General features: G+C 49.2%; 2 protein-coding genes across 2 annotated transcripts; both read right to left on the bottom strand.

Moving 5' to 3' along the window:
- Nucleotides 1-11342: 11342 nt before the first annotated feature.
- LOC113561699 lies at nt 11343-12011 on the bottom strand. Its single transcript, XM_026968524.1, has one exon. The coding sequence runs from the start codon at nt 12009-12011 to the stop codon at nt 11343-11345; it is 669 nt and encodes a 222-aa protein (XP_026824325.1).
- Nucleotides 12012-12216: 205 nt separating this feature from the next.
- On the bottom strand, nt 12217-13683 carry LOC113561700 (nascent polypeptide-associated complex subunit alpha, muscle-specific form-like). The gene has a single exon (XM_026968532.1). The coding sequence runs from the start codon at nt 13681-13683 to the stop codon at nt 12217-12219; it is 1467 nt and encodes a 488-aa protein (XP_026824333.1).
- Nucleotides 13684-14470: the final 787 nt, after the last annotated feature.

Raw genomic sequence — 14470 nt, forward strand, 5'->3', positions numbered from 1 at the left:
GATAAAACCGATAGTTCGGTAGAAGTCTTTTTAAAATTATTACGGTGTTCGGCTATTCTCGTATGTACTTGTCGACCAGTCTGACCCACATAAGAGGCTTCACAGTCATTACAACTGACTTTATACACAACTTCACTACAAGAAGACCGGGGAAGCTTATCCTTATGAACTCTAATGTATTTATGCATTTTATTAAGGTTGAAATAAGCCATTCTCATATTCAAATTCCTAACTATCTTTTCAAACCGTTCAGATATTCCTGGGATATATGGAAGAACGAAAAACGGAACAGATTCTTTGTCCACACTCTCTGTATCGACTCTGTCGAACCTATGTTTATTACAAATCCTTTTCAACCTCTCATGAATAACTTTAAAAATTAGATCTAATGGATAACAGTTTCCAAGCAAAATATTCACTGCAAATTCCAGATTCTTTAGGTGAAAAGAAGGATGGGACAACAATAGGGCTCTGTCGATCAGACTTATAATCGTGCCCTTTTTTGGCAAAAAGGATGTTGCGAGAAAAAATTCAGGTATCTTCCCGAAAAGGTTGGTTTGTGAAACCAGTCAAAGATTACAGAATTGTTTTTAATTATTAAGGTAACGTCTAGGAAATTTAGTCTATTATTCTCGCCAATTTCCATGGTAAATTGCAGCCTTTGATGGAATGAATTAAAAAGATCTAAGGTATCTTTATATAAGGAAGGAGGAACCGCCATAGCGATGTCATCTACATATCTGTAGTATAGTGGCGGTGTAAAACTTAATAAGGACAATGCTTTTGCCTCCAAATCCTGTAGCACTATGTCCGCTATCACCTGAGACAGAGGTGAACCCATAGGTGCACCGAAGGTTTGTATTTTTATTGTACTTATTGATGATAGGAGGGTGATTTGGAAGGGTATTAATTACTTTTAAAATCGCTTATGAACATAAATGAAAAGACATGAGTCAAATATTTTTCAAAATTCTACATTTGTGCCTTTTTCGGAAGAACATGGATATTGCACGCTCCGCGCTACCTTTTTTTAATTATTAAATTTTCGTCCTCAATTATATTCTCTCGATTTCCCTTCGGCGAATCAACCGTCAGATCACTTGAAAGTCGCTATTATTGAACGTTAGCTTTGTCTACCGTTTCTTTCGCATAGGCGAAGTCCTGAGACACAAACACCCGAGACACTGTGTACAGCACGAGTGCCTACTCTAATGACTAAGCGGGGTCGCGGGCGTTTTTCTGTACAGCAAAGTCGGCACTGAACAGCTGACTTAGTTGTCTAAACGGAGGAAGGTCTCGATCTTTCTGGAACTCCGGACCTATAAAAGGAACAGGACCCCCCGACACGACACAGTCGATACTTATTGTATAGTCGAGACACTGTCTTCGGTTGCAGAGACTTTGCGTTATTCGAGATACTTGCTCGATCGGTGCTTTCGGAGTTGCTTGCTCCTGACTCCGCGTTGCTGTATAGTCTGTAAATACTGTACATAGTGAAAGAACAATAAACATATAGTGTGCTGTTAAATCCAATCTTGAACCTCGAAGTCCCTTCCGAGACCGAACAGTGCCAAATTTGAAAAAATTGGAGTGTAAGTAGGTTTACTTATTGGTAAACGTTTCAAGAAAAAAACGCTGTTTCGAGAGATCACTGGAACCACCCAGTGCTGGGCGCGAGATTGTGCAATCAAACTTCTGAATAGGTCCGATCAATAGGAATGGAGAGGGTGCTTTGAAATAGTCATTTCACTGATGTAAACAGTAACAAAGATTTATTCTGTAAGTTCACGATTTACAGTTCGGCGAAAGATTCTCTGGTAAAAACTCGCAGTATTAGTTCGCAGCTGGAAGACGGATATCTTCGTCTACGCGGCGCTTGAGAGATAACGCGGCAGAGATCTTGTTCGCGGAAATCTTGGCGCGAAGTAAATTATGAGAGAATCTTGTAGCACACCGAATATACTTTCGATCGTCAGTAGAACAGTCATTAGACCAGTTAACAAATTGTATTAGCAGAACTGAATGGACAATAGCAAATTTCTTCGTGAGCGGTCAGACAAGCGGTTCACAAATCCGAGAAAGAAACTCGTATCCATACGGTTGAGAATTCGCACTCGCAACGGACTTCAATGAGAGAGCGGTTCAACAGCGAGAGATAGTTGATCGTTGACCAAGACTTCGATGTCGCGAGGCTATAAAATTTTGAGTGATCGTGACGCTAGCAATGTCGAAATTCGACTCCGCTCTCTTCCACGGAAAACGGAGCTGATAGTCGACTATGATCTGAGTCAGATCATCTGACAAACATCGGCTGGAAGAGAGTGATTGTCGAGTCTTGAGACAAATTAGTTTAATTTCTAGAAATTCAGACGGTTGCGACAAATATGGGAATCGAAGTCCATTGTATAATCGCGCAAACACCTTATTTGTCTCGAGACGAAAATAAGTCGACTCGATCGGACCGGTGGAATTTCAAACAGAATGATTAGATTAATAAGCTTCAATAATAAGGAGTTAATTGCGATACTTTCTTGTAATACGAAACAAACGCTTTTCCTTATTAAACCAGATATATTCAATTTTTTGTAAAAATGGAAACTATTAATATTTTAAAAAGTTCTTTTTCTTTTGTTAAAAATGAAAACATAAATTTAAAATAATATTATAATAACAAAGGACCCCGCACAAATTATATGGAAAATGGATCCCAGTCGAATCGGCTGAAAATTTAATATAACGTAGTTCATGATGTCCTGATGAAAAGTGTCCATAGACATAAAGTCCAAAAATGGACAGTTTCCGAGTTATAGAGCGTCAAACAGCTGAAAAATAGGTTCATTGACTCATGACAGTCGTAACTGTAGACCGTGTATATGGTCATGATAATATGTGCCTGCCTCTCTCTCTCTTCCACCCCCTCCCTCTCTCCCCTCTCTCACCTCCCCTCCATCTCTCCTCTCCCCCTGCCCTTCCCCTCCCTCGCCCCTTCCTCCTCCCCCTCCCCCTCTCCCCCTCTGCCGATAGGCCGTTCCACCAGCATAGTTGGCACTTGTCTCTCGCGGCGGTTGGACGGACGGCTGGAGTGAAAATAGCGGCATCGAAATCTGAACTCTGATAATAACGTTGTTGATATTAATAATCTGACTTAAAATCATTTAAAATAATATGGCATTCAGAAACCTCTTACGTTGTTACGTTTATGATAAAAGATTTGCACCTCGGCTAATGACTCGAATAGATGGAGATGAGAATGCCGACAAATGTGAAATAGCTATTCGGAGACGAGACGGTTTTCATAGACCACCCCTCGATGTTACACATCTCACGAGAATATGCAGTAACTATAATCAATCTATTCGTAACGAAATAGCTGCAATTGAACAAGATCCTACTTGCTTGCAACTGAATGTATTGACGCAAACTAGAAACAGTACTTGTCTGATTTGTAATGCCACTAATGATATACACAGGATCTCAGTCGAATGCAAAGCTAACGTTTTTATTGTACAAAATATTTACATTCCTGAAAACGTTAAATCATGTAGACGTCATTTAGATGATCGAGGTTTTATTCTCCAACCTTTGTTACTTGGTTTGCGTTTCGTTAACAGGCCATACGTAATTAGGGGACCACAACTCCAAATATTCTTGCAAGGACTTTGTAATGTAGCAAGAAATCTGACGAGAACTGACGATGAGAATAGTTTGGATGATGATGAATTTGAATGTTTTTGCCCTATAACGAAAGTACAGTTTAGAGAACTATTTGCTTATTGTGATAGAGTACCTTGTCAAGGAGGCTACAGATATGTTAGTAAAAAGGACCTGTTGACGTTTTTATGCAAAATGCGTCAGGGACTTTCTGATGATTTTCTCAAAGTTATGTTCCAATATCCAAGTAGACAAGCAACAAGTATGGCCATTGCTACCGTCAGACAATCTTTAATGCAACGTTTTGTTCCTAGCAATATTGGATTTGACGCAATTACAAGAGAAAATTATATCGAAAGACACGTGACGGAGTTTGCCAACGAACTGTATAATCCAGAACCACATATTCCCCGAGTAATCGCATGCATTGACGGTACTTACAGCTATATTCCAAAATGTAGTAATTTTTGAGCTCTCCGGCAATCATACTGCGTTCACAAGGGGCGACACTTAGTCAAACCTGTTCTGATAGTTGCACCTGACGGTTACATACTTGACATTCAAGGGCCGTACTTCTCTGATAGTCGGAATAATAACGCTGCTATTCTGCGAAATGAATTTGTAAGAGATACCGAGAGAATGACAAGATGGTTCCAGAAAAATGATATCGTCATAGTGGATAGGGGATACCGGGATGCCACTGAGCTGCTGGCTCGCTTAGGTATTGTATGGAAATGCCGGCGCTTCTTGAAGCAAACGAACGTCAACTATCCACAGAAGATGCTAATGATTCGCGTCTAGTTACAAAGTCAAGGTGGATAGTAGAAGCTAGAAACGGGCACATTAAATCTATTTTCAAATTCCTTCGGGAAATGATACAAATCCAGCATCTTCCAAATCTAAGAGATTTTTACCGGATAGCTGGAGCTATTATTAATAAGTACCATCCCCCCATTCTCATGGAAGGAGTCAATGCTGAGATAGTCCAACAATTACTTGGGAACCAAATGTCATCCAAGCACTAGTTGAGATTGAAAATCTCAACACCAAGAATGCTCAAAGGTGGATACGTTTGGATGCTGAACAATTGCTTGATTTCCCAGTCTTGACATTGGATTTTCTAAAAAATCTCACAGTTGGTGTATATCAAATTAAATTAGCAGCATCTTATGTGCAAGACAAGTTACAAAGAGACGAGGAAGAAGAGTTCCAACTTGAAATGTTAAGAGATGTAAACAGATTACCACAGCCAGGATTGATGAGAGTTAGAATTTTCTCACGATTTCGCAACGCAACAAAATATCAGCTATGGATTTCATACCGACCTACTGGTGATAATGAAGTGGACGATGGGATGGATAATGACGAACATACTCCCATACAATGTTACTATTGCACGTGTAAGTCCGGCGCTCGAACCCTCGGTACTTGTGCACACATTGCCAGTGTCATATGGTTTATGGAGTAGGCACGACATCAAGCAAACATTCGCTACCCTTCAATAAAACTAATCGAATCCATACATGACGCAGCAAATAGACAGCAACAACGGAATATTGTACCAGAAGTAATTGACGTTTAGATGCATATTGAGTGATACTTCTCATTTCGGTTACAGAAATGTTTTATGACTGGATTGGTCACCTGCTAAAGACAAACGTCAAAAATGCAAATCAATCGGCCCTTTTTAGGGCCAAGAAATGATGTGCAAAATCCGATCGCGCAACCTCCTTATATTTATTATATTTTTATACAACTAAATATTTTAATACATATAAATCCCTCTAAAAAACCTTACAAAGGTAAAAAAATACGCCAAGTACATAAAAAAGCAAAACTAAATATGATGAAATCCATAGTTAACTAGCCAAGTACTTAGAAGCAATTCAGTTTGAGGATTTTTAATTTGAAATAATACTTGGCGTGCCCGGGTCGCATTAAAACGTACGTCCTACCTATAATTTGTGTAAACTGTATGTGTAAATTACTTGTATTGAGTGAGTAATGAAAAGGGATATTTATAATCACTCCGCTAATGTGCAAAACTGTAAACGTATTTTTTTTAATATTACCAAATACAAAGATTTACGAGTCAAGAGTGAAAATACTCAAGGCAGTACAAATTTAGAAGAATGCATGTCCAATGCAAAACCCGGGCACGCCAAGTATTATTTCAAATTACAAATCCTCAAACTGAATTGCTTCTAAATACTTGGCTAGTTAACTATGGATTTCATCATATTTAGTTTTGCTTTTTTATGTACTTGGCGTATTTTTTTACCTTTGTAAGGTTTTTTAGAGGGATTTATATGTATTAAAATATTTAGTTGTATAAAAATATAATAGATGTAATAAATAGAATAAATGTAATAGATTGTTTGGTTTGCATAAATACTCATTTTTATAATTGGCGCAATTTGTTGATATCATCATAGTTTTATAGAGGTCATATTTGAACGCGTTCTTCGGGCGCGTATGCTTGGCGCTTTTTTGTACCTTTTTTTAAAAAGGTAATTTTGTTGTAATTTCACACAGTTTGTAATGTCTTTGTAGGCGCACAGCGACCCGTCTTTGTGGGCGCGCAGCTACCCGACTTTGTAGCAGTGTGGCTAGACGTGCGTGCGTGCGTGCGTGTGTGGCGTGTGTGTGTGTGTGTGTGTGCGTGCGTGTGTGGCGCGCGTGTGTGTGTGTGTCTCAAAATCATCATATTTTGAATTTTCCATAACTTTATAAACGTTTCTTTGATTTTAATCAACTCTTAACTACCGTGCCATATAAAATGTATTAAGAGATGATTAAAATTAAAGAAATATTTAAAAAGTTATGCAAAATTCGAAATGCGACGATATTGATTGATACTGCATTTAGCATTATCGACTCTACATTTACGTGTCATTTCGAGCCATCTAGCGTCGAAATTAGCGAACTTCACATTTTTTCATTCGTCTTTCCGCGAGCCCCCCTTGCCCTCACTTGACAGAGGAGGAGAAAACGGAGTATCTTACGTAAAATCGTCAGATTTCAAACTTTGCATCGCAATATCTCCGCTCGTAGAACACGTAGGAGAAAATCGGATCAGCCGTTATTGAGATGTGATAATCGAAGGCTCTCTCGAAACGTCGTCTCGAGTAAAGAGGCACTCTGCTTCTCGCGCTGCGCGTATACTTGGCGCGAGACACTACCGTGCCTCTTGATTATTAAATCAGTACTTATTTTATTTCTTACACAAGTTTATTAATACATGTTTTAACATTACAGTGTTCATTAAGAGACACGGTAGTGTCTCGCGCTAAGTATAAGCGCAGCGCGAGACCGGACGTGAATCATTTACGTGAGTCAACGAGTTGCGAGTAACTGGGATTTTTGGATGGCAATAACGATTGAACCGATCAATTTCTAAGTAGGTTCAATCGATAGCTTGGGTTTAAATTATATTATAAAAGTGTCTTTATTTTCTCTCTACGTGCTTTACGAGCGGAGATATTACGATGCAACGTACGAAATGTGAAAATTTCATATAAGAAATGTCGTCGTCGGACAAACATCACGGCGGTGTCACTCTCCATTTTATGACACCAGGCGGCAGCAGCGATGCTTGACGTGCAGCGCATAGCGATCTGAGAGCGAGACATCAGTGGGTCTCGAACCCTCGTCTCGTGAGAGTTACGTACTGTAATCCGGTAAGTATTCAGTTTAGCGGCCTCATTAAGCTCTTTCGTTTTACACGAAACGAAATCTTCGTTTTGAACGAAACGAGATCACGAAAGAATCTGGTAGAAAAAAGCGTCGCCCTGCCCCGCAAAGCGGGATATTAATCGTTAAAGTTGATCACTTTTCAGGTTAGGAAATCTGTCGAATATATTACTAAATATAATGACAGGTTTCCTAACTTAAAAAGTGGTCTACTTTAATAAGTGATATCGTGCTTCGCGGGGCAAATTGACGCTTTTTTCTGCCTAATTCTTTCGTTTCGCGCAAAACGTCTCGAAAGAGCTTAATGAGGCCGCTAAACTGAATACTTATCGGATTACAATATATAACTCAAATTTCTTTTCAGATCGGGAATATCTCTTATGTCCATATAATAATTTTATACACTAATTTGTGAAAAAGCGCGATTAGACAGTTGTATACGTCTTTAAAGCTGGCACGACGTTTTACGAATATCGAAAAAATATTAAAAGTTCTAATAGCACTTTTCATAGTTCTACAGTTCCTGATAAAAATTAAAAAGAGTTCTACATTCCTTCTATTGAAAAATCGAAATTGAAAAAATGTCGTGCTAACTTCGCGAATCTAGCACGACATTCCCTTCTCTAAAGTACTAAAACGCGTGGAAAATTATTTTTGACTATAGTTCCCGATAGTTCTAATCGAGATTCACATATGTATATATACAATTTCAGATCGATATTCCACCAATTAACAATTTTTGAATAATTTGTTACATCTGCGTTCAGCATGACACTTAGTGAAAATGCGTCGTGCTGATGATTTTCAGCAGTTCTAACGATAGTTCTCGACAGTTCTGCAAGAGTTCTATGCAATAGAATTAGTTTCAAGAAGAGGGTAATTATGTAGATTAACGGAGCAACCTCGAATGACCTTGACCTTGACATATGTTGTCAAGGTCACCCTCCTGAGTGACCTTCAAAAGGTTTTAGCCGTCGCTCATTGTTTATTAAAAAGTTATTAACAAAAGAAGTTTCGAAAATATAGTAGTTATTTTGAATATTGAAAGACATAAATGACGAATATGAACGAAGGAAGGAAAGTGAATTAACCTTTTTTTTTTTTTTTTAAGGAGGGGGAACCCGTCATGGGCCCCCTCGCTCCCCTTGGGCGGGGTGCGAGGGGAGTGTGAGACTCTTACTCACTAAACCACCCTCCGTATGCCAGCCCTGGTGTCAAACGTGGGACCCGGGCACGCCGCCAGCATTCTTCCGGGCCCCACAACCACCTGTTATGACGGCCTCAGCGCCACAGCCAGCGCTGCCCGCTTTTAGCAGGCCCGTCCCCCTCCGAGGAGCGAGGCATACCATCGCTCCAAGGAGACCACCCACCATAGTGGGGTGGTTTTTTGTGGACGGGTGATGAGGATCCCAACTCAAACACCCGCCCTTCCTTCCCAACGTCATGTGCGGAGGACGCAGGGACCCTCGGAGAGGGGCCCCGCGACGATGGAGACCCGGGCAACTGCCCCGCCGGTCCACCACCCGAGTGCCCGGGCATATACCCCGCCGGCACTCTGCCTCCGCCCATGACCCGCTGTACGCGAACGCATCCGGACGCGCCGACCTGGGTGAACGACTCCCCGCGTCCGGGTAAGTGCCCCGCCGACACGAGGTAGGGGTTCGACTGTGGTTCCCGCAGTCTCACCCCCTAGGGTGCTTCGATAAAGGCACCCTGTCGCCCGACCAGGTCCCCTCCCCGGGGGGCCGTTGCCCGAGACACAACGGTCACCCCCTTCCCCCGCGACGCCGCAATCCTCCGGGACGCTCGGGTTCCCGGAGGCGTTCGGCCGCCTCCTTCTGCGAAAGCGTGCTTTCGCAGAAGGAGGCGAACTCCCTCCATGACCTCTCGCTCTCGGTGATCGAACTCATGACCACCGGCAGCGAGAGGTCCCGACCAATGTGTTGGACCAGGACACGGCGCTCATCCGCCCACGCTGGACAATGCTCCAGCGTGTGCTGCGCCGTGTCCTGGTCCGCGCCACAGTGGTGGCAGCGTGGCCCGAGCTCGCGCCCTATCCTGCACAGGTACTCACCGAAACATCCACGTCCGGTGAGTACCTAGCCCATCCGGAACGTGACTCTGCCCCATCCCCTGTCCAGCTACTTCGTCAGACAGGGGTGGATGGCCTCGGCTACTCTCCGACCCGATGTGTCATTCGGATCGGAGAGTTGGCGCTGCCATGCCTGCAGCGCCGTTTGCCGAGCCTGTCGCCCGAGGACCTCCTTGGCTCTCGCGGTCAGCCGGACCCCCTGATCCTTCGCCCTCCGCGCCCGCTCGTACGCATCTGCATACGCGGGCGCCAGAAGGGCAATGGGGGTTAGCCCCGCGAGAGCCGTCGCCGCCCTATGGGAGGCGGTCCGGTAAAGGCGCGCGACTCTGGTTGCCACCCTCCGCTCGAAGCGGCGCACCACTAACTTGGCGCGTCGGGTGGCCTCCAGGTCGCACGCTTACACCGGTGCCTCGTAGAGGGCCACCGATCGGACCGCCCCCGCATAGAGGCGACGAGCCATCACTTGTGGGCCCCCGAGATTGGGCATGAGACGGCTTATGGCTGCCGCCCCACGCTCCAATCTGGGGGCCAACTCCACAAAGTGGTCCTCGAACGACCATTGGCCATCCAGTGTGAGGCCCAGGTACCTTATCTTGGGCCCCACTGGGACGAGCACGTTCCCCACCATCACTTGTGCTGGAGGTGGGGCCCCACGGAGGCCGTCGTGGAAAAAGACGGCCTCGGACTTGTGGGGCGCCACCTCCAGCCCTAGGGCACGCACAGCTCGGGCCACGCAGGCCACACCATCCTCCGCGGCTCTCACCGCATCCCCCCATCCTGGCCCCCACGCCACCAACAGCACGTCATCGGCGTACGCAAAGCATTAGCAGCGTGGGGGCAGGGGAGCCCGCAGGATCTTGTCGAATGTGATGTCCCACACGGTCGGCCCAACTACCGACCCCTGCGGGACACCGCGCGACTGAGATCTCGTGATCTCTTCGCCGCTCCGACCGGCGTACACCAGCCAACGGTCCCGGAAGTAGTCCAGGACCGTCGCCTCGAGGTAGGCAGGGAGGCGCTGATACTCCAGCGCCTCCACCACGGCCGGCCAACTGAGGGAGTTAAAGGCGTTGGCGATGTCTAATGACACCGCCACCGCCACTCCCCCCCCGGCCGCGGTAACGGCCACCGTGAGGGCCCGGACGTCCTTGATGGCGTCCACCGTCGAACGACCCTCACGGAACCCGTACTGCCCCTCACAAAGTCCCGGACACTTCCGGGACATGTGCTGGACGAGGCGGGAAACCACCACTCTCTCGAACATTTTCCCCACCTCGTCCAGCAGGCACACCGATCGGAACGCCGAAGGCGATCCTGCGGACTTCCCCGTTTTTGGAAGAAGGACCAGCTTGGCCCTCTTCCAGGATGGGGGGAACCTACCCTGCCTGAGGCAGCTCGTGAAGAGCTGCCTCAGGTACGGGGACAGGACCTCCAAGGCCTGGGCCCACGCATTGCCCGGAATCCCGTCAGGGCCGGGGGCCTTGTTGCCCCCTAGGCGCTTCCGGGCCCGGGCAATCTCCTCCAGGGAGACTTCGGGCACCTCGACATCAACAAACTGCCGAGGTGCCCGAGGGCCGATGCCCTCTCCTGGCGGAAAGAGGGCACCGATGACCCTCTCCCGCTCTTGGGGAGCCAGGGACTCCGTAATGGGGGGCGCCCACGGGCGGAGTTTGCCCGTGACCATCTTGTATGGGCGCCCCCAGGGGTCCCCGTCTACTCCCCGGAGGAGTTCCTCCCAGGCCTTCTCCTTGGAGGTGGCGATCGCCCGCCTCATGGAGTCCCGCTTTTGGCGGTAGACTCCATAGGCGTCGTCTATCCTCGCGGCATTCCCTGACCGGCGGGCGCGCAGGAAGCGCCTTCTGGCGTGGACGGAGGCTCGCCGTAACTCGGCGATCTCCTCCGTCCACTAGTACGCCGCCCGCCGGTTAGGAGGCCCTCCGGCTCGGGGCATGGACGCGTCACACGCGTCCGTCATTATGTCCCGCAGCCAGACGGCCTCCTCCTCCACATCATCCGTGGGCCCATGTTCGGCCCACGTTGCCGCGAGGAGACTGGCGATCAGCCTGTCCCCGTCCAACTTCCTTCGCTGCCATCGCCGTGATCGGCTGCCTGGGCGGCCCTGGGTGGGTGCCGTCCCTTGGGGCGGAGACAGGGTCATGGAGACGTACGCATGGTCAGACAACGTCTCCGACCCCGTCTCCACTCTCCACCCCGATACCATGCGCGCAGCTTGGGGGGAAGCGAGAGTCAAGTCCACAATTGACTCCCCCCCTCGCCGCACGCAGGTACCCTCTGAGCCTATGTTCAGTATACACAGGCCCAGAGAGGCCACCCAGTCTACCAGAGTCTCGCCCATGGCATCCGATCGCGGGGAACCCCAAACGCGTGACTTTGCGTTGAAGTCCCCCGCGACCAAGACGGGGCGGGGGGCGCATCGTTCAACGCAGCCCCCCACCTCCGCCAGGAATCCGCCAAAGTGGGCGAGATCCCAGTTCGGCGAGACATAACAGCCAACCACGGCGATGCCAGCGAACTCGACAGCAACGTATCCCCTTCCAGACTCCAGCGGAGTCATGGAAGGGGACCCGCCACCCGGAGACCTGTGGATCGCGACGGAGCCCCCTCTATCGCCTGCCCAGTTGGGATTTTCCCTGGGCACTCGATAGGGCTCCGCCGCGATCCCCAACCCAGAACCACGCTCCGACAGGCTGTGGACAAATAAATCTTGTGCTTGTCGGACGTGGTTCAGGTTGGCCTGGAGGAGGTTCTGGGTCGTTGTGTTATTCGGCCATCTCGACCTCCTCCAGGGTCTCCACCTCCCTCGGTGGGGGCGGGTTTACTCCCGCCCCTTCTCCGTTTCCATCGGTGGGGGGGGGTGCCGGGCGCTCCTCCCCGGCACTCCCCCCGTGACCACTGTCCTCGTTGGTGGGGGCTGAATGCCCCCCTGCCTCCTCCGTGACCGCCTCTCCTGCCTCGGCAGGGGCGGGTGGTCGTGGAGGAGGCGGCGCTGTGTCATGCGCCACCTCCTTTCCCACCGCCGCCCGTCCGCCCCTCTTGGCCCGCTTTTTGCTTCGGGTACAGGAGGGGCCTCCTAGGCGGTGCGCCGCCGGCCGCCCCAAGTCCGCACATAGCGGACATTTGGGGGCCTTGGCGGGGCAATCGCGAGCGCGGTGACCGGGTTCGGCACATCTGTAGCACCGGTCACCGCGATCTGCCTCGTTGGGGCAGCGCTGCCGGACATGACCCACCTCCAGGCATTTGTAGCATTGGAGGGGGCGTGGCTCCAACAGCGCCACCCCCACGCGTGTCCAGCCTATCTGGACCCTGTCTAGAGCCGCCGCTTTGTTTGCAGCGGCCGCAGGGCAACGGGCCCAGACCACCCCCATGCCATCTGGGCCCGTTTTAATGGGGCCCAGGTCGATCGCTTCCGGGGGGCAGCCGCCTACTCGCGCCAAGGACTCCCTTACCTCCGTAAGGGTAAGGGAGTCCTCCAAACCCTTCACGCGCAGCTCCGCCTTTTTTATGGGGCGGGCTACGGTGACCTTCATGCCCTGTAGGGCCGTTGTGATACGGCCCGACAGGGCATCCGCCTTCGTTTGCGCCTCCGGGCCCGGGACCTCGATGATGGTGGCCCCCGTGATGGCCCTTTTGATGCGGACGCTCTCGATTCCGAGGTCCGCCAATTTAATTGCGGACTTCATCCTCGAGAGCGCCGCCGTCATCTCCTCCTTGGGGCCGTTCAGCACGATGGCTGCCGACCCCGGAGGCTTCCGCGCCTTCGCGGGCGCCTTTGCGGACGCCCGTGCAGGCGCCCTTGCGGGCGCCTTTGCGGGCGCCTTTGCGGGCGCCTTCGCTGGGGGTTGGGAGGGGGGAGGGGTTCCCCCTTTTCTGCCCCCTTTCCCCTGCGGCTGGGTCCCTGTGCCCTTTGGGCGTGTTTGGGACCCGCCGCCTGTGGAGGTCGGTTGGGGCGCTGCGCGCGCCTTCTTCCGGGCCACCTGCGCCACCTTGCGTCCGACGACCTGCGACCACGTCTCTCCCCTCCCTACCGGGGGAGGAGCCTCGTCCGGCAGTGCCGGCTGCGCAGGTCGTCGAGGGGAGGGGGAGGGGGTGCGGGGCAGGGGGATGGTCGTCCCCGCCCGCTTGCCCTTCGCCAACGTTCCCTTCCCCTTCTTGGGGGGGTTTGCTCGCGTTCCGCTGCCGCCGGCCACCACGGTGGCTATAGGCGGTAGGGGGCGATAGGGCGCCATCGTTTTGGGGGGGCTGGGTGTTCCACCCCCTTGTGAGGCGGGACCCAAAGTGAATTAACCTAACCTAACCTAACCTAACCTAACCTAGTTAGGTTAGGTTAGGTTATACTTTCCGAAACTGGAGCTCCGGACACATATACGCTCGTTTTTCAGTCCGCTTCGCGGGAGGGCGGGGGAGGGCCTTCGTCCCTTCCCCCGCCGGAATCCGTGCCGTGCACCAGGTGATCAAAATCTGTACGATGAAATCTGTAACACCGGCCCCGGCGGGGGGGAGGGGCTTCGCCCCTCCCCCCGCCCTCCCGCGAAGCGGGCTGAAAACGAACGTATGTGTCCGGGGCTCCAGTTTCGGAAAATATAACCTACCCCAAACCTATTTCTGATTTAAAGGTAAAATTCCATCAAATATACTCCTTCGTAAACGTATATGATATCATAAAATTATGCTCTATTCATTAAACTTTTTTGTTAATAACTATTTAACAAACAACGAGCGACGAGTGAAACCTAGTGCCGGTTAATCGGGAAGGTGACTTTTGTAATATATGTCAAACTCAAGTCCTTGCTTCGCGTGGGCAGCTGAAAATTCGTGCAAAATCATTAAACTTCTTTTGTTAATAACTTTTTAATAAACAATGAGCGACGGCTAAAACATTTTGAAGGTCACTCAGGAGGGTGACCTCTATAATATATATCAAGGTTAAGGTCATCCGAGGTTGCTCCGTTAAACTAAATAATTACCGGCGAAGAGTTCATTTAGTTTAGACCTCTGTGATTTTGGTGATAAGTT

The sequence above is a fragment of the Ooceraea biroi genome, chromosome 3 (genome assembly GCF_003672135.1).
Source record: "Ooceraea biroi isolate clonal line C1 chromosome 3, Obir_v5.4, whole genome shotgun sequence".
NCBI lineage: Eukaryota > Metazoa > Arthropoda > Insecta > Hymenoptera > Formicidae > Ooceraea > Ooceraea biroi.